Source organism: Protopterus annectens, chromosome 11.part0, assembly GCF_019279795.1.
Source record: "Protopterus annectens isolate FY-2018-M chromosome 11.part0, PAN1.0, whole genome shotgun sequence".
Taxonomy (NCBI): domain Eukaryota; kingdom Metazoa; phylum Chordata; order Ceratodontiformes; family Protopteridae; genus Protopterus; species Protopterus annectens.
In genome coordinates, this window is record NC_056745.1 from 1,399,068,087 (window position 1) to 1,399,095,861 (window position 27,775).

At 36.3% G+C, this 27,775-nt stretch overlaps 1 protein-coding gene across 10 annotated transcripts in view; it reads right to left on the bottom strand.

Moving 5' to 3' along the window:
- LOC122815864 (F-actin-monooxygenase MICAL2-like) overlaps window positions 1-27,775 on the bottom strand; it is a gene marked incomplete at its 3' end in the record, with an annotated part of 2,588,394 nt that overhangs the window by 1,803,016 nt on the left and 757,603 nt on the right. For all 10 annotated transcript variants that reach the window (XM_044088691.1, XM_044088682.1, XM_044088687.1 and 7 more), the window contains 1 exon segment: window positions 26,349-26,683. In XM_044088691.1, coding sequence (XP_043944626.1) covers window positions 26,349-26,612 — 264 coding nt within the window.

The window sequence follows — 27,775 nt, forward strand, 5'->3', positions numbered from 1 at the left end:
CTAAGGAGTTGGTACTTGAGTAGTTTTCCCAGTTAATGGTGGGGTAGCTGAAGTCGCCCATTATTAGGGTGTTTGGTTGAACCCTAATATTTTCCAGTACATCAAGAAAAAGAGGAGTAGGAATCCTGGGGCATGGTGGGGGATCTGTAGCAAGCTACAGTTTGGATTGCAGTTTTGCCAAGAGTTAGTTGCACTTGGATAACCTCGGATGCATTATGCTGAGCAACTAGCCTGGAGGTGTGGATATCCTTAATGAATATGGACACACCCCCACCTTTGGTGTTTCGGTCCAGGTTACATGGCCGAAAAATGTGGTATGAGTTATAGCCTCATAATGCAGGGGTGCTCTCTGGAGCCTTGAACCAGGTCTCAGTCACTGCACAGATATTGATGTTCTCCATTTTAAGGAATGCCCCGAGTGAGTGCATTTTGAAATTTAGACTTCTAGCATTAAGTAGCATTACCCTCAGTTTTTGCTTGCCTGTTCCTGTTAGGGTGGTGAATTTGTTACTTGAACCCTGCCTAAAAAAGGCACTATAGGGGGCAGCAAGAGCCTTCATTTATGGTATTCTAACATAAGGCCATTTTTCAGCTGTCTCAGTCCCCACTTCTCATGCGCTACTTTACAACTTAAAAGTGTCTAAAAGCGAAATATATATCACACAATAAAACATAATATGCTTGAAAATAGAATTACTTATACTATTTTGTTTTTCAGCCTCATTTTTATACAAATGTAAAATTCCAGACAAAGACATTGGGCCTCATATACTATGTGCAATGAGTCAGAACCTAGAACCTAAATAAAGCATTTTTATCACTATTTTTTCTCAGATGTATAAATAAATTATTAGTTAACATACAGTTTATCACACTTAAAAGAGCAATGCATGCCCTTTGGGATAGCTATGCTCTTTTTATAATTTGCCTTGATACTCACATTATCCTAGATAACAGTGGCAGGGCAAACATGATGAAATGACAGCTATTCTGTGCTCACCGTATCTGAAGCTGTTCAGCATATCCAGCTACAGTGGGTATGAAACTTAAGTAATGCCTTCCTGTGATATGTCTCTTCTACAATTCCTAAGCCCCCCATGCCATGGTTTCATTCTCTCTTTGGGCCATATATGATGTTCTTGTTAAAACCATTTCTAGGCCATTTGGCTCCCAGAGAGAAACTTGTACAGGCACTCTCTCAAACTGCATGAGTTGTACAGAAACTGAGGGAAGGATTACTGAAATCCCATGGCACAATACCATAATAATAAAAAAAACATGATTACTAAATAATGTCAACATTTAAATGAGTGTTTCAATCAACTTACAGCTCATTTCAGAATAATATTGATGGAAAGGTATCTTGGTAAAGTAGGTAAACCCAGCTGCAGGGTATGCATGAGATATCAGTTAGTTATATGCATATTGAGGAAGAATAACTGTTACATAGAAATCTTTAGAACAAACCAGTGTCTCATGCAAATGCAATCTGTAAGATGTTCCTCCAGCAATGCTGGTTCAGGGAAAACATAACCTTTCCCAGATCTGAAATAAAAGTATTCACAAAGTCCAACCCTTTTTCTCTCAGAGTGTGTGTGTGTGTGTGTGTGTGTGTGTGTGTGTGTGTGTGTGTGTGTGTGTGTGTGTGTGTGTATGTGCATGTGTGCACACATAGAAATAAATGCTATTACAAAGTGCAGTGATACAGTGATTAAATTAAGTGCCCTTACATTCTGTCTTCTAAACACATCTTCTACTTCCCAGGTTGCTGTTTTTTTATCTGTATAAAAACTGGTGACAAAAACAAAAAGAAAACCTACCATCTTTATACCACCAAGAAACTGCCCTCAGGCTAAAAATCATCTAGATACTATTGAGAAGCATACAAAATGATGTACAAAGCAGACTGTTTAAAAATAGCATGAGAAGTTCATAATTTTTTATCCCACTGCTAGATCAAGTTCAACATCACTCTGTATGTAACAGATTCTTTATGCTGCATACTTTTGAAATACTTGAAAGGGTACCTTCTTTTAAATGTACCCTGTCCGACACTAGCAAAATTTCCTATGCCTCAACCAGCATCTCAGATTATAATCGCACTGGTGGTAGAGGAGTAAAAAGGGACAAGTAACTGCTTGCCTAATATACTAATTCTCCCTGTTCCTTGCTGCTGTTTGTTTTGATTTCTTTAAGGGTTAATGTTGTGGAGTAGTAACAAATAAAATAGTTATACTGCGTAAAAAATCTACAGATAGAAGTAGTGGATAATTACATTTGTGCAACTTTATAGCCATTTAAGACTTTTATTTTGCCTTTGTAGAGGATTACTCATTCTGCATTCTGCACAGCATGACCAAGACGCATACAAGGTCACTGGTCTAGCTGGTAGCAGACTCATTTTTGGTGCTGGAAGATCAGAAGACTGTTGGTTCTTTTCCCATTCCAGGTGCTTGGATTAATTGTCAAATTGCTGACACTGCTGTGCAACAGTAGGAGGTAATGCATTCCTGAAAATGTACTCCTTTAGATGAAATGTTAAACCAAGGTCCCATCTGCTTGAGTTGGTGGTAGCCTAGATCTCAAAAGATTCCATGGTACTTATCAAAAAAGTGTAGCGGTACTTTAATAAAACATATAGAGTTAAACAATATAACAATATTTTTCTTTTTATACCATCACAACACATTTCATTAATTTTACTCAAAACATAACTAAAAAAATATACAATATCATTATCTCCCATTTCTCTTCCCCCCAATCTTTATTCCACAACCACATTCTTATCTATTCCATAATTTCCAATATATCCCATTTATTATTAAATAACACTTCTTTTGTTCTTGTTTGCCATATTTAAAAAAACTATAGCTATACATAATTTTATGCTTTTATCCACCACTTTCTTACCACAATGCCCCAAAATAACCATAAATTACACTCAAATAGTTATTTTTCTTATATTATTAAAATCTTTTTGTATAATTCTTCATAACTTTCTAACCATATGACATTCAAAACAAAGCATGCTCCATAGTTACATTTTCATCACTCTTTTCACAGTTTCTATCCCCCACCACCTTCTACTTAATTTCCCCATTTACTGATAGTTTCTTCAACATCAACTTCCACAATAAATATTTCTCTTTATCACAGTTTTTAAAATGCTATTTTCTCTCTCTTACTCATGTTCTTTCTGATTAAATGTATTCCTACTGTTTCAAATTTTCTCTTACTCCTTAACTCTTTTCTTTGCTAATATTTAATCCTACACAACTTAACAAATGTTCTAATCTTTTTATTACTTTTGCTACCCAAAAATGTTTTCACAATGATTACTGCTTCCGCTACATAGGTCATAACTAAAGGCATTTCCATTTCACATTTCTGTCTATAAACAGCACAACCTATTCCATTTCTAATTTCTTCTAAGGCTGGATTCATAAAGCAAACAGCACAGTGTTTAATACACACCTTTGCCTTACTCCTTTCTGTATATAAACATTTCCCTTATTCTATCCTTTCATCATAACTCCAACAAAATTATTGAATATCCAGTTCTAAATAAGCTAATAATATTCATCTACTTTACAAGCCTCTAACATATCCCATAACTGTTTCCTTTCTGCATCATCATATGTTTTTTCAAAATCTCATCCTATAATCCTTGCTTCTTCCCCTTCATCAGCAATATTACACACTACTTTTTAAATTATTATTAACATTTCTTTAACCTTTCATTTTTATACCATAAACGTGTTCTTCCCCTGTTCTCATGAATACTTTTCTCCAATCTTGGTTGTATTATTCTCATAAGTATTGTACAATTGGCATTTATCATAGTTATAGTCATCTAGTTATTTAACAATGTTATACTTCTTTTTTTCATGTTAATTTAATGATTGTTTTAAAAATATAATTTTTCCTTCCACTCATTAAATAATTCAACTGATATTTTATATTGTTCTTCAGTCATATTTTATACCAGTTAAACTCTAACACATATGACCCTAAAACAGAATTTTCATTAACATTTTTTAAAACTTTTTTTACTTCTTCAACAGTTAATTTCCTTCTTTAATGCTTCATTCTCTTTCAGTGCTAAACTTAATTAATTTTCATTTCCTTCTCTTAAATATCCTATTCCCTTTATTTAGTACATAAATATTTATCCCTTTTTTCTTTTTCTTTCTGATTAGCAATTATTTGTCCATCACCCAGATTAATCATATCTACAATCATATTTTTTTACTCTTTTACTTAAAAATGGCACAATCTCTTCTTCCTTCTCTTGTATCAAAAATTCTTGCTTTCTCAGTATGCTCTGTATTCTCTTATTTTCCATGTAGTTTCCATAAGTTGTTTTCCTAAGCCTATTTCCTACCTGCGAGTACTACAAATCTGGCTCAGGTGCATTTCCCATGGCTGTGTTCATGGCAGGATACCTAATTTCAGTTTTTGGGCTGCTTATTATGATATCTTAGTGGTGTAAACTATTACCTTAATAACTGTAATTATGGATTAATCTATGACCTAACTCTGCCTGCTGTGTTTTCCAACCTATTACTGCTGTAACACCCCCCCCCCCCGAGTGACTGAACATAATGCTGTATGATATCATATAGTCCAACGCCTGAGTGCCCATTTTATTTATCTTCTTTTTCAGTCGCAAAGAATAATTGCTGCATAATTATTTGTGTTCTACGGTGAAGAAGTGTTGCTACTAGGGACTTTCAGCACTACCTTCTTGTTACTGTCAGGTCGCTAGTGTTATTCCAGACTGTGTTTTTACCCTTACATTTATGGGTGATGATTTAATTCAGATATTGACTATTTACAGCTCAGCTAACTTGTTATGCAGATATTGACTATTTACAGCTCAGCTAACTTGTAGTTTAACTACTAAGGTGACTGCTGTTTTTCACTGCTATGTAAATTCACTGTTAAACACTGCTTTGTAGAAAAAAGAAAAACAAATTGTTTCTCTGCACTGTGTTATTAGATTTGCTAGTTGGTTTTTACTCCTAGTTTAGCTGTTGTGTTAGTCCTCCATTTATTCCTTTCTATCTCACCTGACATCCACTCACTGCCCTCCTCCCTACATTGTTCCCATTATAATGTTTTCATCCTTAGCATCTTAAGCAGTTCCCCTTACACTTAACCACACCTGTCTCCCTAATTTTATTGTTATTTCTTCTTTTTTTCAGGTACAAAGCTCCTAGCATATAGCTTGGACATCTTACCTCAACCTCACTACTCCAAACACTGTTACCCAGCAACCCTCCTGGAAATGAGATAATCTCTGAAACTCCCTTATAGGACACTGAAAAAGCTGCTATTCCCAGCCTTACTGCTTCATTTAAACAATGTATGTTCCTTACTATAATATATCTGTATTGTAATCTCCTAAATGGCTACCCACACACCACCAGAACCTGCTCTTTTCCTAAGTGCTCTTCTTCTATTCTCTTCTTAGCCTCTCTCTACCTATTAGCATGACCATATAGCAGTAGTCCTGTTGGACTAGGTCACCTAACCTGGGCCTCCCCTATCTTACTCTTCCCTTTTCCACATTGCTACTTCACTTCTCCTCTTTTTCCTCTTCACTCATGATCCACTCTTGAACACACTGTTCCCTTTCTGCTGTGCACCTTGACACCTTACTACCATTGCTGCCCTCCCTTTCTGCACCCCCCACTCCTCCACCTTAGTATACTGTCCAAACCTCTTCCTCCCCCTCCACTAGACCTATTGGCTTCTTTTCCTTCTCTACTTCTAAGAACTCTCCAGCATCTCCTCTCCTCTTAACACATTGTTTTTCGTAGCTAACAACTCCAACTTGGGGATGCAGCCCTGCTCCGTTCTCCTACCCTACCTCCTTTCCCACACACCCCTACTTACTCTAGATTTATACTCTATACTCTACACTAGTACCTCCCCCACCTCCCAACTCCCAATCACAACTTACTCTACTTTACCTATTAAGCCCTTCCTCAACCCAACCTATCCCTTTAACTCTCACCTACTCCTTTCTTAATTATCTGTTCAACCCACTCTCCTACCATCCTCACTTTCTCATACTCACTCTCACAATATGCAACTACAGTTCCTTATAACACCCATATTAATCATCCTCTCCTGGCTATCCTCTTATCACACCAATCTTGATAACCCTCCTATATCCTCTACTCTCCCCACCTCACACCCACCCCTAACAATTGGCCCACCTTCCCCATCTCACCCTCCCTATATAATACTGTGTGTATTCAATATCACAAATTTAAATACATTCACCTCACACTCTCCCCCTCTAAAGAGAAACTTAAACTCATTACCTACCACCTCTTTTGCACTAAACCTGTCATACCTCCTATCACTCTCCTACCAGATGGGGACATCCACCCCAACCCTGGTCCACTAACTCAATCCAACTCTACTAACTCCACCTCATTAATTTCCTACTCCCATCTTACTCATCAAAACTCCTTTTCATCTACTCTGTTAACCTACAAAGTCTCACAAATAAAATTACAGATTTACATGCATAGATTGTTAGTTACTCTCCCCACATCCTAACCCTAACTGAAACATGGCTCAAACCCGATATAACAAATGCAGAAATCCTTCCCCCAGGTTAAAACATATTCCGACAGGACAGACTATCCAAAAAAGGTGGAGTTGTAGCTGTCTTATACTCAAAACATCTTAAACTTACCCCCATCTCAATCCCTCTCCCTGACTTCTCTCCTGCAGAACTCATCTTCCTTAACTGACACTTTAACCCACGCAAGAAAATTGCAATTGCATCCAACTATATCCCTCCAAGTAATAATATTCCAGTACTTTTCTATACTAGCCTGGACTTCCCAGAATCTATCATATGAAACAATACTACTTGGGGATGTCAACATTGACCGGAACAAACTCTCACCCCTCACCCCTAGTCTTAGTATTAACAACTTTGGGTTCAGCCAACATATTTCTACTCCCATCCAAATCAACAAAGACTCCAGCTCCACACTAGACTGGATCTTAACCTCTAATCCTAATCAATACCATAATCCCTGTACTCTACCTGACTCTCTAAGCAATCACCTCCCAATCTCTCTACAAAGGATACCACCTCATATCTCTAAAAAACATATTTATGGAGACTGCCGTAACCTCTCTAATTTCAATGCAGAGAAGTTCAACCATCTATTGCCTCTTATAGACTGGTCCCACCTTGTCCACCTTCCTTTACACAATGCTGTTCAGGAACCTAACAACATTTTCAAAACATTCTAAATTCTCTCCCCCACCCCCAAGAAAAATAAGGATCAAAGCTAATCCCACACCCTGGCTCTCCAAACATACCCTCTCCACCATGAAACTCAGAGACTCCACCTGGAAAAAATGGTCTAAGTCTAAATCTCCCACACTCTTCCTCAAATTTAAAGAACTGAGAAACCTTACAAAAAACTCATTGTACAAGACAAGAAAAATTACTACCTAGGGGCTCAATCTACCTATACTTCCAACCCCCAAAATTGTGGCACTCCATAAATAATATTCCCTACTCAGGAAAACCCTCTACCCCTAATCCTTTCCCTGATAAATCTCCTGTAGAAATAGCCTCCCTAATAAACAATTTCTTCATTGACTCAATCCGCAAACTAACCCCTCCTGACACCAACCATCCTCATACCCCCACCCCTACCTCCACCAACTCCCAATCCACTTTTTCCCAGAAACCAGTTCCCACAGCTTACATAAAATCCCTTCTGCTGAAGCTTAAGCCATGCTCTCCCTCATTTGACAACTTACCCCCCTATTTCTCAAACTTGCAGCCAATACCATAGCTTATCCAGTATCCGTCCTTATAAACCAATCCATTAAAGAATCCGTAATCCCAGACATCTGGAAATCCTTCTATACAATTCCACTACATAAAGGAGGTAATTCCACCGACCCAGCTAATTTCCGCCCTATAGCCAGCCTCTCACCTCTTTCTAAAATCCTTGAAAATGCATTCACTCTCAGCTTCTCAAATACTTACTCCAGGAAAATCTCACCTCCTCTCAACATGGATTTAGGCCCCACCACAGCACCTCTACTGCTCTCCTTTCCTTTACACAGACCATAGCCAAACCAGAGATGACAACATACTGGTGTCATGCCTATTCCTCGACCTCTCTACGGCTTTTGACACTGTCTCCCACCCTAAGCTTATTAACAAACTAACCAAACTCAACCTCTCTGCCTCCACTATTAACTGGTTCTCTAGCTACCTTACTAACCGACAACAATCTGTTAGATGGATGTCCACCTTCTCTCCCTTCTTACCTAACAACACAGTTGTTCCCCAAGGATCCATCCTAGGCCCCCTTCTCTTTAATATTTTTACTAATAACCTTCACTCTGCTTGCCATACATCTACTCTAATCCAATACACTGATGACTCTACTCTTATCACCTTCTCCAACAACCCTACTGACCTCCACTCCTTGACACAAACCTCATTTAACACCATTGAACACTGGCTAATCCATAACCAACTTATCTTTAACCCAAAGAAAACCAAGCTACTCCTCTTTCTTCCAAAATCAATGGGCAATCTTAGAACATAATTCTCTATCTCTTCCCTAGATAACACAACAATTCATGCAGATTCTCATATCAAACTGCTGGGGGTGAAATATTACATTCACATACAATAGTCCATAAAAAAGACCAACCAAAAACTTGGACTGTTGTACAGAAACAAAAAATTCTTGCCTATTGCTTGTAGGACCTCCCTTGCCCAAGCCTACCTCCTCCCTTGCTTTTTCTATGTCTCCCCAATTCTTATTCACCTCCAAGCAAACCTTTTAACTAAACTCAATCAGACATACAACCACATAGCTAGATTTGCCAGTAACCTACCATATAAATCTCACCATTACCTTGCCCTCAAACAACTTCAATGGCTTGAATTTCCTCAACTTCTACTACTATCTCAGCTTCAAATTACACATTCCATACTGTATAAACCTGCAAAATGCCCTGCCCTATCTAACCTCTTATCCACTTACAAACCCTCTTGACCCTTCCACAGTACTGATCAAAACCTGCTAAACACCTACAGACCCAAAAAATAGGCAAATTACTTTACAAATGCTCTATCTCTCAAACTTGGAACAAGCTCCCTAATCATCTATGCTCTATCCACTCTCCCAACATTTTTAAACGAGAACTAAAGAGTTACCTGGCCAACTCTCCATTTTGTACCTGTCACCACCCCACCTAAGTATTCGTCTTCTTCTTCTCTGATCATTACACCTGCTATATCACATATGTAAGCATTGTATAACTCTGTAGATATTTGTATTGCATTTTTTTTTGATTTTAATGATTGTATTATTGCTATACATTTTTGTAACTTTGTTCTTTATATTGGAGCTTTTCTCCTCGGGTCTCCACTGAAAATGGGCCCCTAGCCCAGTGGACCAACCTGGTTAACAAAAGGCAAATAAAATAAATAAAATAAAATGTAGAATTCTCTTTCCCTCCTCATATATAATTCATCATTAATTTGTCTACTTTCCATAATTTCTTTTGAAAACCTTTTATATCTTTTCTTTTCTTCATACAAATATTTTTTGTATTTCCAGATATGCTTTTAAATATTTCTTTTATATTCTAACCAACAACTGGTCCAGTTATCATACAAGACAAACATATTGTTTTATGCTCTTTTCCCATATTATTTTTGTATGATCCTAAAATAATTTTTAATATTTACAACATTCAACTTTTTTAATCCTTTTCTGGGTATGATTACATCTTCATTCACCCCTATTACTAACAATATTTCCTCTTAATCTGAAAATTCTGCTCTGTTTTTCCTCCTTCAGTTTGTTTCATCATCTCATTATATATAATAAAATCTATCTTTGTCTTTGCATTAGTCATGATATATATGGTATTTTCTGTTATGTACTTTCATTTGCCCAACCATTATTGCTTCTCTCAACTTAATTATATATTTTTTCTTTTTTTCTTTTTGCTTTCTCATATTACAGTTAAAATCTCAAAACAAAGACACAAAAAAAGACTCCACAAAACAAAAAAATAAAGGGAGAAAAAAAAAGACAAAGGCATCAGTTTATAATACTCCACGACCATAAAACAGCTTTCCATGAAATTTCTTCCACTTCACACACAAAGCATTTAAAATCACCACACGTTTTCGCGTTAGCAGTCACTTCTCAAATCAGTTCAATAAATCAATCAATCAATATTTTTCAGTATATTATACAGTTCACCTGAAAAAAATTAAAAAAATTAACAAACAATTTAAATACAAAGTGCAAATTAAAATCAATATTAAACCATATTCACTCAATCTATTTAAAACCATATTAATAAAAATAATAAATAAAAAAAACTTTAATTTTAAAATTTAAAAAAAAAAAAATTTTATAATTTACAAACCACAATTAGATAATATATATATATATATTAATGAATATATATAATAATATATATAAATTAATAAATAGATAGCTAAAAATTTTTTAAATAAAACACATGCTTGTCAAAAACAATGCCATATAAAGGTGAAATAATTATTATTTACTTATTTATATATATATATTAGAAAACATACAAAGAAGAGATATTTGATATATTTTCCATTTTTAACTTTTAATAGTGCATTTTAATTAAATATAAATAAATTATAAATAGTAATAAATAAAATAAACACTAATAAAAAACAAAAAATTTTTATTTTTTTTTATTTAAAAAGTTATGTTTTTTATTTATATGTTTTATTTAAAGTTTTTTTATTTTTGAACTTTGACTATGGTTGAATAATGTTTTTAAATTTATTGCTTATTTTGAGTGTTTTTTTTATTTCAGGTCAGGTATAAATACTATAGAATAAAATACATAAATTGATTATTTGACTGCATTTGATTGAGTGGAGGTGATTTGAAAAAGTGAGTGGCCAGATTTTGCGTTAGTGCTGTGAACCTGTGTGTAAATTTAATTTGGAAAGCTGTTTGCGTGCTGTGGATTATTAAAACCTTGGTAAAATCATCTTTTGGTGCCTTATTTCCTCCACAAGTTACTATTTGTTTTTGTACAGTTAAAATCTCCCAACACAATATACATATGTACTATAATATATGTTTTCAACATTTCAGACAATTCTTGTCTTTGCTTCCATCTGTATATGCATATACCAGTATAATTCATAATGGTTTACCTTTTGGCATGTTGACTACTGACACCCTCTTCACCTTAAGTGTAGTACGATCTAATATTATAATTTCCTCATTAACCATCAAAGGTAATCCAGCATAGCTTTCTACACCTATATTCCACAAAATCTTCTACCTCCTCTAAAAATTCTAGCTGTTCCCTTTTTTCTTATTTAACATTTCTCTTATCATTTAAACAAATAATATCTGCATTCCTTTTTTTTCATACCACTGATACAGAAACCAACCTTTAACATTATATATACTGTTTACATTCACAGATATTATTCACAAATTATCCATTATCTTTTTTCTTTCTTTCTTTAGTGTCTTTTATCATATATTTCCTTTTACTATATTTTATTCTACCCCAAAGAATTTCCTCCTTTAGCCATCTTTTACTTCCTTCATCATTTTCATCATCTCTATTCTCTTTACCTTTCTTTTTAACAAGCAATTTAACTTGATTTTCTTGCATTCCTTCTTTTCCACACTTTTTTCTTCTTCCCCTACTTTTCATCACTCTTTATTTTCTACTTCTTTCACCTGCTCATTAATACCTTCATGCATATTTTCATTTATGTTTCCTTTGCTTGCATTATATTTACAGTCCATCCAAAATGTCCTCATTTACTACATTTACAGCAGACTGCAACATACTTTTTTGCAATATGACCCCTCTCCCTACATTGTATGCATCATCATTTTTCACACTGTCTGATTAAATTTCCTTCAGATCCACAGGAAAAAAAATCATTTTCAGCTGTCCCAAATACTACAGGACACCGGAATCCCTTCAACATTTATTATACTTGGTATATATTTATTTTTTTCATTCTCAATTTTCAAATTAGCTATACATTCCTACCCTCCAGTCCACAAACCCCCTTCATCTTTTTTCATATCATTAACAATTTCACACAGTCTTGAAAAAGTCCTTTAAATCTTCCTTTTCCACTTACATTGGAAATTGTGTAATAACTTTTCCTTTCAAAATTTCATTCTGCAATGATACCACATAACAATTTTAAGGAAATACTTTTTATTTAATTATATAACTTTCCTTGAATTTTGTCATCTCTTCCTCGTCTCAAACATAATGTTTCCAAAATGTCTCTCTGCCCATAACAATCAGTACCTTCACTTATGCAGCTTAAGTTCCTAAATGTTTAACTAAATTGTCCTATAATTCGTATCAGTGTAATACCTTATCGTTTTTTGCTAGTATTCCTACTGTATATCATTTTTGGCTTTTTTCTTATTCTCATATGTACTGTCACTCTTTGCTACAATATGCATATACATTTTCCCCTTCTCTCTCATCTCTCTGATTCTATTTCATCCAGAATACATTTTTCCTTCTTGTTCCCATTCTGTATTTTATCTATTATATCATTCCTCAACATCACCTGACTGTCTGTTAGTTCTTCCTCCTCAAACATATGCTGTAGTACTCCATCCTGCAACCCTCACAGCTGGGGGTGGGGCTGGGGAGTTGTAGCCTGTATCTCTTCCTCCTTACTTATTTCTGTCTCTTCTCCACTTCTTGTGAACTCAGAAAACTTTCCTGAAAAATCTCCTCAGAATACTCTACTACATGCTCAGTAATGCTCTTTGCCAACTGTGAATCTCACTTCTCCTCCCAGTCGCCATTCCACTAGGAAAGAGAGATGTATGCATTCCTCATGTAGAAGAAATTCCCCAGTGTCCTGGATACATTTCCGCTAGTAATATAAAAATACCATCCCAAGTCTCTCCTGAAAAGAGGCCACTAGCCTAGTGGGACTAAGCCAGTCAACAAGGATAGATAGATAAATAAATAATACTATATTCTGCACAGCATGACTAAGGAACATCAGTTGTGTCAGATACATTTGGAAGTGTGGCTAGGCCTAAAAAGGCCTCCTGTCGTCATTAGTCTAGCCATAACCTATAAACCTATGGGCCTATGAACACAGTGGATTCAGCTTGTGCTTGTAAGGGACCAGATAATGTGATGCAGAGACAGACTTTACACACTTGACTGATGTGTTGTGCTGGCAATATAGACATTTTTGGGAAGGAAGGAGGTATGTGATGCACCATCAAACATTAAATTTGAAGTACAGATTCTTTCATTACTGGTGAGACTCTAACCCAGCTTAACAATTACTATAGAGGTCAATGTACCACTCATCCATGTGATCTCAGGGGCTGTGAACTAAGGCATGTTCAGGGACATGAGGGCCCACTCCTTGCATGATGTCAAAACTTCAAGAGGACCATAACAATAATGAGAAGCAGTAGCAAAGCCTGGGCCTTGTTTCCAAGAGCAAGTGCCAGGTAGGTTCCTCTCTGGTCATTCTTGTGCCTGTGTAAGACTAAACAATGGGACAGTGGCTTCTTTGTTCCTCTCTACAGGAAAATACAGTCAGCAAAGGAACATAGGCTATGAAGGGTGCAGTGAACATGGGCCACAGAAATACAATAAAGTCTAAAAGTCATAGGCTATGGTTCCTGCTTTTTTATTTCCTGCTGTCCTGTTCCTGTCTTTGATGTTTTTATGCGCCCTATGGTATTTCATATGCCACTTGGGACTATTTTTTAACTTATCACAACTTGATTTCTGATGTGAATCCCTCACATAAACATTAACATTAAAAAACAACACATTCTTTCTGATCAAGTAAACTTACAGTACTTTGTTAAAACCCACAGCTCAACTAGCTACTGAGAGCAATGCTAAGTGATGGGCATGGTATTCCACCATTCACAGCACTACTCCAGTTTGAAAAGGTAGGGTAGCTCTCCATCTTACCAAATCAATTTCCAGTATGAGAATATTAAGATTTTTAAAACATCTCCTCAGAGAAGAGCAAAATGTGGACTACTGTATGCACAGGACTGACCATTACAACACCATACAGTTATGAATTTCTAGCTCTCCAGAATTCCTCAGCCTCTGGGCTATGCACACACTTTTCTGTGTAAGTACTTACAATGCAGTAGAGAAAAAAAGCTACTTTGAGAACCTAATGTAAAACTACAAATATGGTCAAAATAATGTAATCATGGGGAGCAGGACATCTCATAAATTGTTAAATGCATGTCTAAACAAAAAAGATTAGGAGGAGGAAGCAGCTCTGAAAAGACAAAGAGGAGATCTGCAGGATAGGAGGCAGGTCTCACAGTAGAAGTATAAGGAACCATCTCTTACTAGAGAAAAAAAGCAGACCCGGACCAGGAAAACATCAGCTTTTATGTAGATATCCACACTGACTAAGCGCTTTCACCCACAATGGGTCTTCATCAGAGTCAGTAAACAGTACCACAATAATCACTTAAGTACCAATTAGAAACAAATTGGTCACATGAGTACCTAGATGCATTTAAAAATTAACCCACCAGTATCTAATTCATTCAGCTCAACCCTGATATTAACTTAAACAAAAATAAATACATAAGTATACTTACTGAATAAATATGTCACACTTGTTGAAAACTGTACAATTATTACATTTAAAATTCTGTCATAAAAAATGGATAATCGTGAAGTATATTATAAAAATATGGTGTATTTATATAAACTGAGATTTGTATTTTAATACACAAGCTGTGGAAATACTGTCATTAATGTCTGGTGCAATAGATGTATCCATGCGTAGCTGCCACAGACATTCCCGAACTTCCAGTAAGGTTTTTAGATCTCCCCCCAAATCCTTCTTGGGTAACTTGTCAATCACAAAGAATAAACATTTTTTGAAATTAACACAACTCTTACTGTGATTAAATAGGGCATTGGTGTTTTTTTTTATTCTTAATGTCCCTGTTGTGCTCCAGTATGCTGAGTCTAAGCTTCCTTGTAGTCATCCCAACATAAAATGCGGTAGATGGTAGGCATGTAGCCACAGAGATAACCATCTTGGTATTACAGTTACAGTGTCCTGGACACCTAAGTGTTCTCTTGTAACTGCAAATCTGCACATATGGTTCATCATTAATGTATTTGTACACACTATATGTACCGCATTTGCTCATTCATGAAGATCTATTGTCATAATTCGTAGAGTTTTTCTCAAATAATTCTTTTAAATTAGAATCTCTGCTGTTAATAAACCTAGGAAATGTGCCTAACGCATCTTTAATTTCTTGGGTAAAAACACTATCCCAAACAGTGTTCATGATGTTCTTTACTTTTGCTCCTGTTGGATTAAACTCCAAAACCATATCAGAAGAAATATTTTGTTTGGGGTTGTCCCTAACAGAAGTGTTAGCATTATTTTCTTTTCTGTTGTTATCCAAAAGGAAGGGCATAAAATCACACAATCTTCTCCTCTCAATCTCGATACTAAATTTATAAAGTAATTCCATTGTATATCCTCTGTTCCTAAACACATCCATCAAATGTGTCATTTCTACTTTGAAACATGTTTCCTGACTTATCAATCAGGATATCCGTATCATTTGCCCCTTTACCACATTTTTCTTTTAGTGGTCAGGGTGGCAACTATGATAGTGCAAAAAGGAATTAATATATGTTTTTTTACGGAAAATTTTAGAGTGCATTTGTTCATCTTCTTTATATAACTGAATAGCCAAAAACTCAATTTTGTGTTTATCAGTGTGATTTGTAAATTTGAGAAACTCAGTTGTTTGATTCAGATACCTAATAAATGCCACTACTTCATTTTTAAAGCCCTTCCAAAAAATTAGAATATCGTCCAAATATTGTAAATATAACATTATTTTGGACTTATATTCTGCCGAAAGACAAACAACAACATTCAGATGTGAAACCAAATGTCTGTTCCCAGTCTGCTAATACCAAATTGGCATAAATAGGTGCACACCTGGCTCCCATCGCGACCCCGTAAAACAACCACCAATGCCCTATTTAATCACAGTAAGAGTTGTGTTATTTTCAAAAAACTTTTATTCTTTGTGACTGACAAGTTACCCAAGAAGGATTTTGGGGAGATCTAAAAACTTAACTGGAATTTAGGGAATGTCTGTGGCAGCTACGCCTGGATGCATCTAATGCACCAGGCATTAATGACAGTATTTCCACAGCCTGTGTATTAAAATACAAATCTCAGTTTATATAAATACACCATATTTTTATAATTTACTTCATGATTACCCATTTTTTATGACAGAATTTTAAATGTAATAGTTGTACACTTTTCAACAAGTGTGACATATTTATTCAATAAATATACTTATATATTTATTTTTAAGTAAATGTCACGGTTGAGTTGAATGAATTGGATACTGGTGAGTTAATTTTTAAATGCATCTAGGTACGCATGTGATCAATTTGTTTCTAATTGGTATTTAAGTGATTATTGGGGTACTGTTTACTGACTCTGATGAAGCTCAATTGTGGGTGAAAGCTCTTTGTCAGTGTGGATATCTACATTAAAGCTGATGTTTCTCCTGGTTCGGGTCTGCCTTTTTTTACTAGTTTTATAATTGCAATTTTATGGTTATTCCTGGCCGCAGATTCATTTACCAGGCTGGAGCATTGGCTTAACTAGTCATGCCTTGAAGATTTTGTGCTGAAAAATGGTGCTTATCTGTGTTTTCTAAACTTTGAGCTGAATAGCTCTTTTGCTGTATCGCCGTGAGTATCACTGTTTACTGGTCTTGGTCTTCATGTTGGAGTATTTTGGTAGACACACTTTGAGCGGAGAGGCTGGCTGTGTTGTATAGCACAGTAGTGGTTTGAGTTCTGAGTTTTTAAATTGCCCATGGGTATTCAAGAAAACTCTGAAGCATTTCAGGAACTGCTGATGTTATATGACCTCACAGGTATGGATTTAATATGGATTATTATTAGAGACAACACAGTTAAATTAACTAAATTAAAAAGTGAATTGTTGATTTTAAAACACAGTATTTTCAACGATTTATTGTTTGAAATCAATAAGGCATGATTTGATAAAATTTTGATTGACGTGGATAAATTTGTTAAGAATTGTCTAGAAAGAAAACAAAAGAAAATTATTAGAGAGACTTTAGAATATAAAGAAAAATGGCCATATCCCTATCAAAGAAGGGATACAAATATGGGTGGGGACAATAATTATCAGGAGACTGTTAGAGACTCCAGAGATGAACTGTGGGTTGTGCAAAATGATGTATGTGATAACAATGATGCTTTTCTAGACAGTTCACAACCACTGAGGTGGTCAGACCAGTTAAGGAACTGGGCGCAATATCAGAGTTATGCGGACACAAGAACCTTGAGGCGGCAGAATTACCAACAAAGGGGGAGATGGGGAGGTCAATGCCAAATGAGGTACAATCAATGGTACATCCACCAAGAGAATTACAACTAGATTTTTCTTTATTGTTTAGTGATGAAATGCAAAATAATGTTTCCACACAAGAGATGCTTTCTTGTAACAGTGATGAATTTATTTTTGATGAATTTAATGACATTGATTGTATTAATAGTACAACTAATTTTAAGTTACAGGGTGATCATGATTTTAAAATTTATAACTATTCTGACTTTACGATTATAGAACACCATGTCAGTCTTTTTAAAAGAGGTTTTTCATTTGTCCCCACTTTTAGATATGAAGGATTTTGGAGGAGATGTAAAAACCTTACTGGAAGTTAGGGAATGTCTGTGGCACCTACGCCTGGATGCATCTAATGCACCAGGCATTAAAGACAGTATTTCCACAGCCTGTATATTAAAAAACAAATCTCAGTTTATATAAATACACCATATTTTTATAATATACTTCACGATTACCCATTTTTTATGACACAATTTTAAATGTAATAGTTGTACAGTTTTCAACAAGTATGACATATATTTATTCAATAAGTATACTTATGTATTTATTTTTGTTAAGTAAATATCAGGGTTGAGCTGAATGAATTGGATACTGGTGGGTTAATTTTTAAATGCATCTAGGTACTCGTGATCAATTTGTTTCTAATTAGTATTTAAGTGATTATTGGGGTACTGTTTACTGACTCTTATGAAGCCCAATTGTGGGTGAAAGCGCTTAGTCAGTGTGGATATCTACATTAAAGCTGATGTTTCTCCTAGTTCGGGTCTGCTTTTTTTTACTAGTTTTATAATTGCAATTTTATGGTCATCTCTTACTAGAGATTCATTCAGTAGAAAGGCAATATTACACATGCGTGACAACTGGGAGATGTGATAATGGCAGATGGCATAGTTATGAAACACAGGAAGCGAAGCATCAAAACCAAAGAAGAAACTACATATACAAGGACAGAAGTCCTGAATGTAAAAGAAATCACAACACTGGAGGATGAGTGAGAACCTGGGAGGACATAAGACATGTGGCATGCAGTCTAACATTCTCATATGTGTTACATGTCTAGAGCAGAGTTAAGATAGGATGTTCAACTAATCAAATGGTTGAAAAACTGTTGCAGAGTTCAGCAGAGTGGACTCACTGGGGACTAGGGATCCAGACAGGAGGGGGTGTCAGCCTGTAGTACCGCTATTAGCATGCTAATCATCATATACCTGGAACATAGGTTTATAGGCAGGTACTAGGATATTAGCCCAAGGGCCTAAGTAAGCCTAGCAAACAAGGTTCCCTGGCTTATGCCACCCAAGAAAGTTATTTTCCTGTGCCCCTGTCGAGCAGAGCCACAGAAGTGATCCCCAGGGTGTATTTTTCTTGAAGAGTGCTAATGAGGAACTTTGCTTGACATAGATGGGTAGCCTGTTCCAGAGTATAGGAAGTCTCTGGGACAGGAATCTATCTCTACAGCATGTCCTGTTTATTGTGGTGACAAGGTTTAGGTCCCTAGAGCGTGTAGCTTAGAGGGATTGGGATTTCTTTAGGTGCAGCATGTCCATGATTTAGGATTCAAGGTAACAGGTTTAAATGCTTCTTTAGCAAGCATTTATTCTCACCATGGTGGGAAAAGGAATAGAAAAGCAACAGGAATTCCTAGCATTTCCCTTTAAACATCATGTTAATTAGTGAAGTAAACTCCAATAGGACTCCAAGGACAGGAGAACACCAAAGCAGAATGGGGAAAAAAGAGTGATCATACAAGCATGAAACAAATTAGGTATAATAAAAAAAAATATTGATTTATTCAGTACCACAAACCTACCTGAACTATTATCTTTTGTGGCAAGAAAATGCATTGATACTGTATCAAAAACAGAAAGGTAGCACACAGAAAAACAAGACTGGGACATAAAGATACCAAACTACAAAGTTTATAGGAGGGACATCAGAAAAAAGTAGGTCGCATAACTTTCGTTATAACGTACACAATCAAAAAAAATAGAATAAGCCAGTAACCAAGAAAAACAGGCTTCATGAGTTTGACTACAGAGTAGAAAAAGAAACACAGTCTGCATAGAGAATGCACTATAACCCATACCTCCTTTTCATGATGAGGAAAAAGATAAGAAAATGATACATAAAATCCTTAGGTTGTCAGGGGAAGGGAAACTATGAACATTAGAAGACTTCAGTATGACAGGTGTTAAGTGGGAACACTGACTTTAGCCACACCAAACAAAAACATTCTTCTTGATGTAAAAGATGTAGGATTAAGGCAGTCGTCATCAACACAGTATTTTTCAAACAATACACAGTGGATCTGAAATCTAGAACTGGGTTAACCTTTGGGAAAAAGTGATCACCAAAGACTGTCATTCACTATTAACTAGAAAGTCTAACAAACCAAAAGTGATATTTTGGAACTTGTGTAGGGCAGTCTTTGGCAAAGTGATGCAGTACCTCAGAAAAGTTCCAGCGAATATGTATGACAGTAATGTCGAAGAACTATGGAAAAACATCAAAACCCATATTCACAGAACTTATAAGACTTTGAAACAATTCAAAAAGAAGAAGAAGAAGATGAAAAAGCAACTCACTGAGCTAGGATCAATCTTTTGGGAGAAGCATACATTATTTAAGAAATATACGGAAGTATGGGACAAAAAAGACAGGCATTCCAAATAAAACAAAAGGGAGCAAAGAAAGGTGGCCAGAAAGACAAAGGAGCAAACTGAATAAAAACTAATCATTTTCACAAAAAGAAAGACAAAATGTATTGTAGATGCATAAGAAATGTATTGTAGATGCATAAGAAAACAAAAAAAAAGTACAGGGGGTTAGTAAAACTAATCTGGTGAGAATGGCCAGAAAATGATGCTGCAAGTGCAAGGCTGACAAATAAATACTTCTCAGTATTCCTGAAGAAAGAGAATGGAACATCATCAAATCCATGCAAAGCAGAGCCCATGAAATGGGGTTAATCCTATTTTTTTCACTTACACATCATTGACATTTTTAACAAATCATGGGAGGAGAGTGTCTATAAGACTGGAAGAGGGAAGATGCGAGACTCCTTCCCAAGAAAAGCAAAAGATGAAAACTAATAGCACCTAGATTTGGCCTTAGTTGTAGGAAAATCATTTAATCACCATTGAAGAAAGTCTTCTTTGTCTTTTGGCTTTTCCTGGTTAGGGGTGACCACAGCAGAACTCCCGTCCACTAATGATTGGCAGTGGATTTTACAGTGCCAAGTTGCCAGCCCAACGCCCAACCTTCAAAGAAGGCACGCCCATTCACACATGCACCCACCATCATGTCTTTAACATCACTCGACCATGGGGAGGACATGAAGACTCCACACAAAAGGTGCTCCAGCCGAGAATCGAATGGGAGAACCTCTTGCAGTGAGGCGACAATGCTAACCGCTGCACCACCACAGCCTATACTGACATAAATTGTTTAATTTATGCAGTACGGTAGCAGGGTTAAAATGGGTTCCTATCAGTTCATCGAAACTTCAGCAGTTCGAACACCATATGTTCGAACTGTGAAGTTCAAAAACCGATTATTATGAAGCCGTGAAACATTCGGTTGGCCGTTTCTGTGGCTTCGTGATTTTCAGCACTGTGGTGGAAAGTTATGGGTCGGGTTCAGGTAAGTGTGCGATTGTGCGGATGTTAGGGTTAGGATGAGGGTTAGGTCAGTTAAGGTTAGGGTGCGGGTGAGGTGGGTGTGCGATAGTGACAGACTTTAGGGTTAGGGCAGGATAGGTGAGTTAGGGTTAGGGTGCGGGTCAGGTGGGCATGTGATAGTGACAGACTTTAGGGTTAGGGCGGGATAGGTGAGTTAGGGTTAGGGCGCGGGTCAGGTGAGTGTGTGATAGTGACGGACCTTAGGGTTAGGGTAAAGGTAAATGGATAGATAGTAGCATATGTACAGTTTAGTGTAGGGTTAGATGTAGGATTTTAAGTGTATGTGTGTAGATTGCTGTTTTTTTGTGTGCTTGTGTTGTGTGTGTGTTTCTTGGAACAGCGATTTATTTTCCTGGGAAAAAAAATTGCTGTTCTAAGCCTTTGATGGTCTTGCACTTCGAGGTTAGAAGTTCGAACATATGGTGTTCAAACTTGTGCCATTTTGTCGAAGTGATATAGACCCAGTTAAAACCAATCACAATAGAAAGATGTTGTAAAGCAAATCTAGATTTCTTTGACTAGGAAGTTAGGGTACTAGATCAAAAAAGAAGTCTGCAGTCCCAACTTACTTAGATTTGAACATGGCACACTACACTGAAGACAACTGAAAGTCATGGAGTAGGCACTATGGTAATCTTGTGGGTAAACCATTAAAGAACATGATGCAGAAGATATCAGAAGATGCGGTCATTCTGAAAAAGGATAGTGATGGATGGGGTAGAGCACCACACAGGGATCAAAATTAGGGCCTGTCCTTTTCAGTTTCCTCATAAATGACATTGCAGAAGGTTCTTTTGTCAATGACACAAAGCCACATAAAACCAATTCCTGTGAATCTGTAGAAAGAATGAGACAAGCCCTAGAAAAAAATGGAGAATGATATAAGCCATAGTAGATTAAATGCAATTGAATAAAATGCAAAATAATGATCTGGGAAGTAACAACCCACGACAGCAGAAAATAACTGATGGGCAAAAACATTAATGGCAAATGTGGAAAGGAAATTGAAGCAGTCATATCAGATGAGTTAATGGTTAGCAAGAATATCCAAGTGTAGTAAGGAAGATTGGTAAAGTACTTGGGTAAATGTAAAGGAAGATTAGCATCTTGATGTTACTGCAAACTTAGTAGAGAACATGGTCTCAAAATGTTGGTACTCTAAGAGGATGAGTCCTAGCTTTCATCACAGTAGAACTCTTCTAATTGTGGTTTTACAATCAGAGCGACTATTTTTTCTCTTTTTATCTCCACACCTGGTAAATATCAGCCTTCTCATGAACCTTTAATCTATTCATTCTCCACTGGGCAAGACAGCTATCAGCGCTATTGCAAAGCACTCTCCATGTTGCCTCTCAGCTCCACACAGCAGTCTGTTTTTAGCAGGATTCCTATCCTATGGTGTCACCCCATAATTTGTATGCTTCTCAGCATGGGTCAGACTGTAAATACTACATAAATATGCAATTTTGTAGGTGAAAATATCTTGACCTTTGCTGTTACATGTTGTAACACGTGCATCCACTGGCTGTTAGCTATGCATAGGGGTGGGCTGCTCCAGCTCCCATAGGATGGGTGAGCCAACTTCAGCCTCTAATGTGCAACCCTGTCAGCTGGGTCCAAAAGCATTAGGATTGTTAGCTGAACCTGGATCATCTCTGTGTCACACAGACAGCATACTGTTTTCACATGTAACCTTACCGTTTTTTCTTGCAGTCATGAAGTCAACCACCTTAGTGCGATATTACACTGCAATGAGCCTCCTTTTTAACAGAAGAAAGTTATGATTCTTCAAGAAAAATGGGCTCTTAAAATCGCAATATATCATAATGTAATACAAACGTACTAATATGTAGTCTAGACAAATAATATAACTATTTTTTGAAGTGAAGTCATTCATAAAGGCATATTGGTTTATACCTTTTATCCCTTTATTAAGCAAAATTTCTTATATGGGTTTTATTTTTAAATCATTAAAATTCTGCTCAGTATTGAGGTAATATGTTGGTCTATAATTTCCTCTGTTGTTTTTCTAGCTCCATCTTTTAGAATAGGAGCAATATTCATTTTTTTTCCATATCCATGGTACTTATCCTAGGTTAAATGATTTGGTCATTATCAAATATTCTGATTCTATAATTAGATCCATCTGTTCTCTCATCTATTCTCAAAATATTCAATCTGGCCTTGTGATCTTATTTTTAAAAATTCCAACTTTCTTTTCAACCTAAAATGCTATTATCCAGGCTAGCTGGCAGTAATCATTTCCTGCATTTTTTTGTTAAGAAGGTAGATTCTCTCCAGTGTTTATCTAATGCAAAGATCATAAATCTTGAATTCCATCCTGCAAAAAATCATTGATATGAGTCCCAAAATTTTGGCAACACACACCAAAGGAATAATGTCCTTATATAACCAACGCAGCATTCATACAGGTTGGAGAAGATCAATTCATGACCTTGGAATTGTGTGATACAAGCATTTGATATGCATAATTCCTAAAGAATGATTTCACAGAGTAACTAAAGGTTAGAAGAAAATAAACATTATGTACTCACCGTAGCTATGCATCTGTGTTGTCTATTTTCATTCTTCCACAGTGAATGGGTTTAGGATCCGACCTCAGATCTGACTCTGCTGCTTTTCTTCCAGACTCTTGAATCTGACAACCATGGCATCTACAAGGATTCCCTTACTCAAAAAAAAAAAGCCTGCCTTTGGGTGGAGCTAGGATCTCAAAGAATAGATAGAAAAAAACAAAATTCTGTTTTTACTTATGAAAAACCTGTATAACACAACCCAGAGCTTGAGACAGCCCAATCCACATCCAAACCGTTAGAATGACAAACAAAATATAAGGTAATACAGCAGTAGGGGCATTCTGGGTATGGGCAGGAGCTCGAAACTTGAACCCAAGAGTCTGGAAGAAAAGCAAGGTTAGAGCCAAAACCCATTCACTGAGGAATGAATAAAAATGATAACATCATATCTATTTGTTACACTGAGTAATGCAGTCATGCCTTTGCCTGACTGGAATGATGAATTGGCAAATTCAGAGTTAAAATAATTGAGTAGTAAAGATAGAAGCATAGCCCTTACAATGATAGTAAGGGTAAAAGCATAGCGCTTACAATGAAAGTGTGCAGTGCTTTTTTCTGGCCATTTGCCTTTCAGCATTGTTATTTTTGTTGTCATTTTTTATTGCTTTTGTCTCTTCAAGCCCTGTCAGATCTGTTTTGTTTAACTAATCTGTGGCGATCTGTACAAATCTCCGTTTTCAGCCTCTAAGGAATTAGTGCATGTCAAGAACCTTCTATACTTCTTCTTCTTCTTCTTCATTTGGCTTTTCCCAGTTAGGGGTTGCCACAGCGGAACTCCGGTCTGCTGATGATTGGCAGTAGTTTTTTACAGTGCTGAGGTATTAGCCCTGATGCCCAACCTTCAACAAAGGCACGCCCATTCACGCATGTCTTTCGAATGCCACTTGACCATGGGGAGGACATGCAGACTTCACACAGAAGGTGCTCCAGCCGAGAATCATGATTAGAATTCACTTAGCAGCTCAACTCTACTGCATTTTGGGAGTTCAGGAATCTATTAAGCACTTTGTTAGCACTTGTCTCTACATATTTAATCATACATGGGTGGATATGTCTACACATGAATCATTATGAAAAACAGTATTTGGCAACATACAGTTAGTACAGTGTTGTTAGCTGACTGCTTGAATATTCTGTACCATAAGTGAATCAAACTAATCACCTAGTAGTCTGAAAGACCACAGTAACATTTAGATGCCACAATAATGATCCACAAATGGCATGGAACTTATTTAAATTATGGCACTACTGCAGAAATGTGTCCAGGATAGCTCCTTGGTTGGATATATGGAGCTCAGCTATGCCATTATGGGGTGATCCTTATATTAAGGTTCAGGACACCCCACTGAGAAATCCTGTATGGGAGAACCTTGGATAAGATGGTAAACAGACCTTACAACACTACATCACAATAGCTTTGAGAATCTGCAATGGTGTCAGAAGCTGGATAGATTATCATTATCTACTGACCCCCCTTTGCTGGGTATTTAGATAAATAATTCCTTCTGCTAGCAAATATAATTTAAGCCCTCAAGTGTGACCTATATCCTTGGTATGCTTCATTGACATTACAAGGAAAAGGAAGTGCACAGACCAACCTAAGTATGTTGGCTGATATTATATGTGACTGAGTTATAAGACTAATGTCTTGACGATCATATCATAGGTTCATAGAAGGTTACTAAGCTAAGGGCCCTGGATCCCTTACAAACCTGGTCATATTTATCCCAAGTTGCCCCAGTTGTCAATGGTTAGGTGAGTGACATTTGCACAGGTGAGGATCAATGACAGTTAATACTGTCTTCCTCTGTCCAGGAGTGATAATTAACTACAATTGTCATATAACAGCACCACCATTAATAGTACAGGTAGGAAGTTAGCTGGCACTCAGTCTTTGCCTGTATTTGTCATATCAGTATATATTTTTTGAGCTGAATACTCATATTTTACAGTTATAAGTTGTTCTTGAAGTGTTAACTATTGTGCATATGGAATAAACTTGGTTTGCAAAAAAATATGGCATTTCTTAAAATTTGACAACTGGCACAATGCAGACTGCTATCTAGTCACAGGTAAGCACTTTAACAGTGGCATAATGTTGAAATGATCTTACAGACTTCCAAGATGGGTATTTTTTGATGCTACCTTAAATATCCACTAACAGATAGCTAAACCAGGTTTGGACACAGTCTTGCTTATTTTGCTCTGTGTTTTAACTTGCAACATGGGACTCAACAGATGAAATCAAGAATAAGTGGCCTGACTGGCACTCTGTTGGAGGCAATCCTTTGATGCCCTCTGGTATTTTAGGAGCTCTTATTATCCTGGCAAAAACAGGACAGCAGACTGTGTCATTATGTCAGATGAGTTCTCAGTACAGCAGTCAGTAATTGGTGGAAATGAAGAAGATAGAATTGAAGTTTATCACAGTGGATCAGTTTAGGACTCACAACAGTAGTAGCAGCTAAATACAGGCTGAGTCAGCATTAGTAAAGGATGAAAAATATAGTAAAAGATCATGTAGCATAGCAATAGTAAGCATATTTTCCCTACCTTTGTTTGTAAGCATGCTTTCCCGCGTTTATATTCCTTATGGCTAGCTCTTTTGTCCAGCTTGCTCCACAGGCCTTTAGCTTTCCAAGTACATACTTTCGATTTGAGGTTGGTATAAAAATTTCGGTAGTCCTGGGTATCAAGTTCAAGATGGCGACAGAGGATGTTAAAGGACTGCAAAGTTCCTTTGCAGGTTGATGCTTGTACAAAGTTCTCAAAAAGCTGCCCTGCCTGGATATTTTTTTCTTCTTCATTTTCACCCATTGTCTAGGGTGACTACACAAAAATGAATGGTGGTTCCAATAAGCCAGTTAACCTTTCAGGATGATCTAGTCCTACAAAAAAAGTAAATAAGTGTCACAAGTTTGTTTTGTGAGTACTCCTCATTTGTCTTTTTTAAGGCACACAAAAACAGTCTTTGTATAATATTTTATTTAAAATGAAGTAGAACTTAAATTTTATATTACAGTATTCACCATTTTAAATATTTCATTTTTTTTTGCAGCTTCTGTCTGTATCAGTTAGGGGGACTGATCCTTGAGGTAAAATACAACAAACATACAGAAAATGTAACCTGCGGGATGAAGAAGTAAAAGTATACAAGGTAGTAGATAACACATGTGACAACATGATACATTCATATATGTATATCAATGAAGGACTAACACTTATGCTGTAGATAACACAACTTGTTGTGAGTAACATGATGCATTCATATATCAATGAAGGACAAACATTTTTGTTGTAGATAACACAACATGTTGTAACTAACACGATACATTCATATATCAATGAAGGACTAGCACTTTTGTTCTACATCACACAACATGTTGTGATTAACATGATGTATTCATATATCAATGAAGGACTAACACTTTTGTTGTAGATAACAAATGTTTTGACTAACACAATGCATCCATATATCAGTGGACTAACATTTTTGTTGTGTATAACACAGTATGTTGTGACTAAAATGATGCATTCATATATCAATGAAGGACTAACACTTTTGTTGTGTATAACACAGTATGTTGTGACTAAAATGATGCATTCATATATCAATGAAGGACTAACACTTTTGTTGTGTATAACACAGTATGTTGTGACTAACATGATGCATTCATATATCACTGAAGAACTAACACTTTTATTGTAGATAAAACAACATGCTGTGAGTAACACGATGCATTCATATACTAATGAAGTACCATTACTTATATTGCAAGTACAATCATGAAAATTTTGAGATTGACTAAGCATGATTCCAGATTACCTAACTGAGCAGATGCTGTGGGTTGCTATCAGTTCATCTAACTCAGCAGTTCGAACACCATATGTTCAAACTGTGAAGTCCGAAAACTGATTATCACGAAGCTGCGGAACACCAAATTCTTTCACAGGGAAAGAATTTGGTTGGCCGTTTCTGC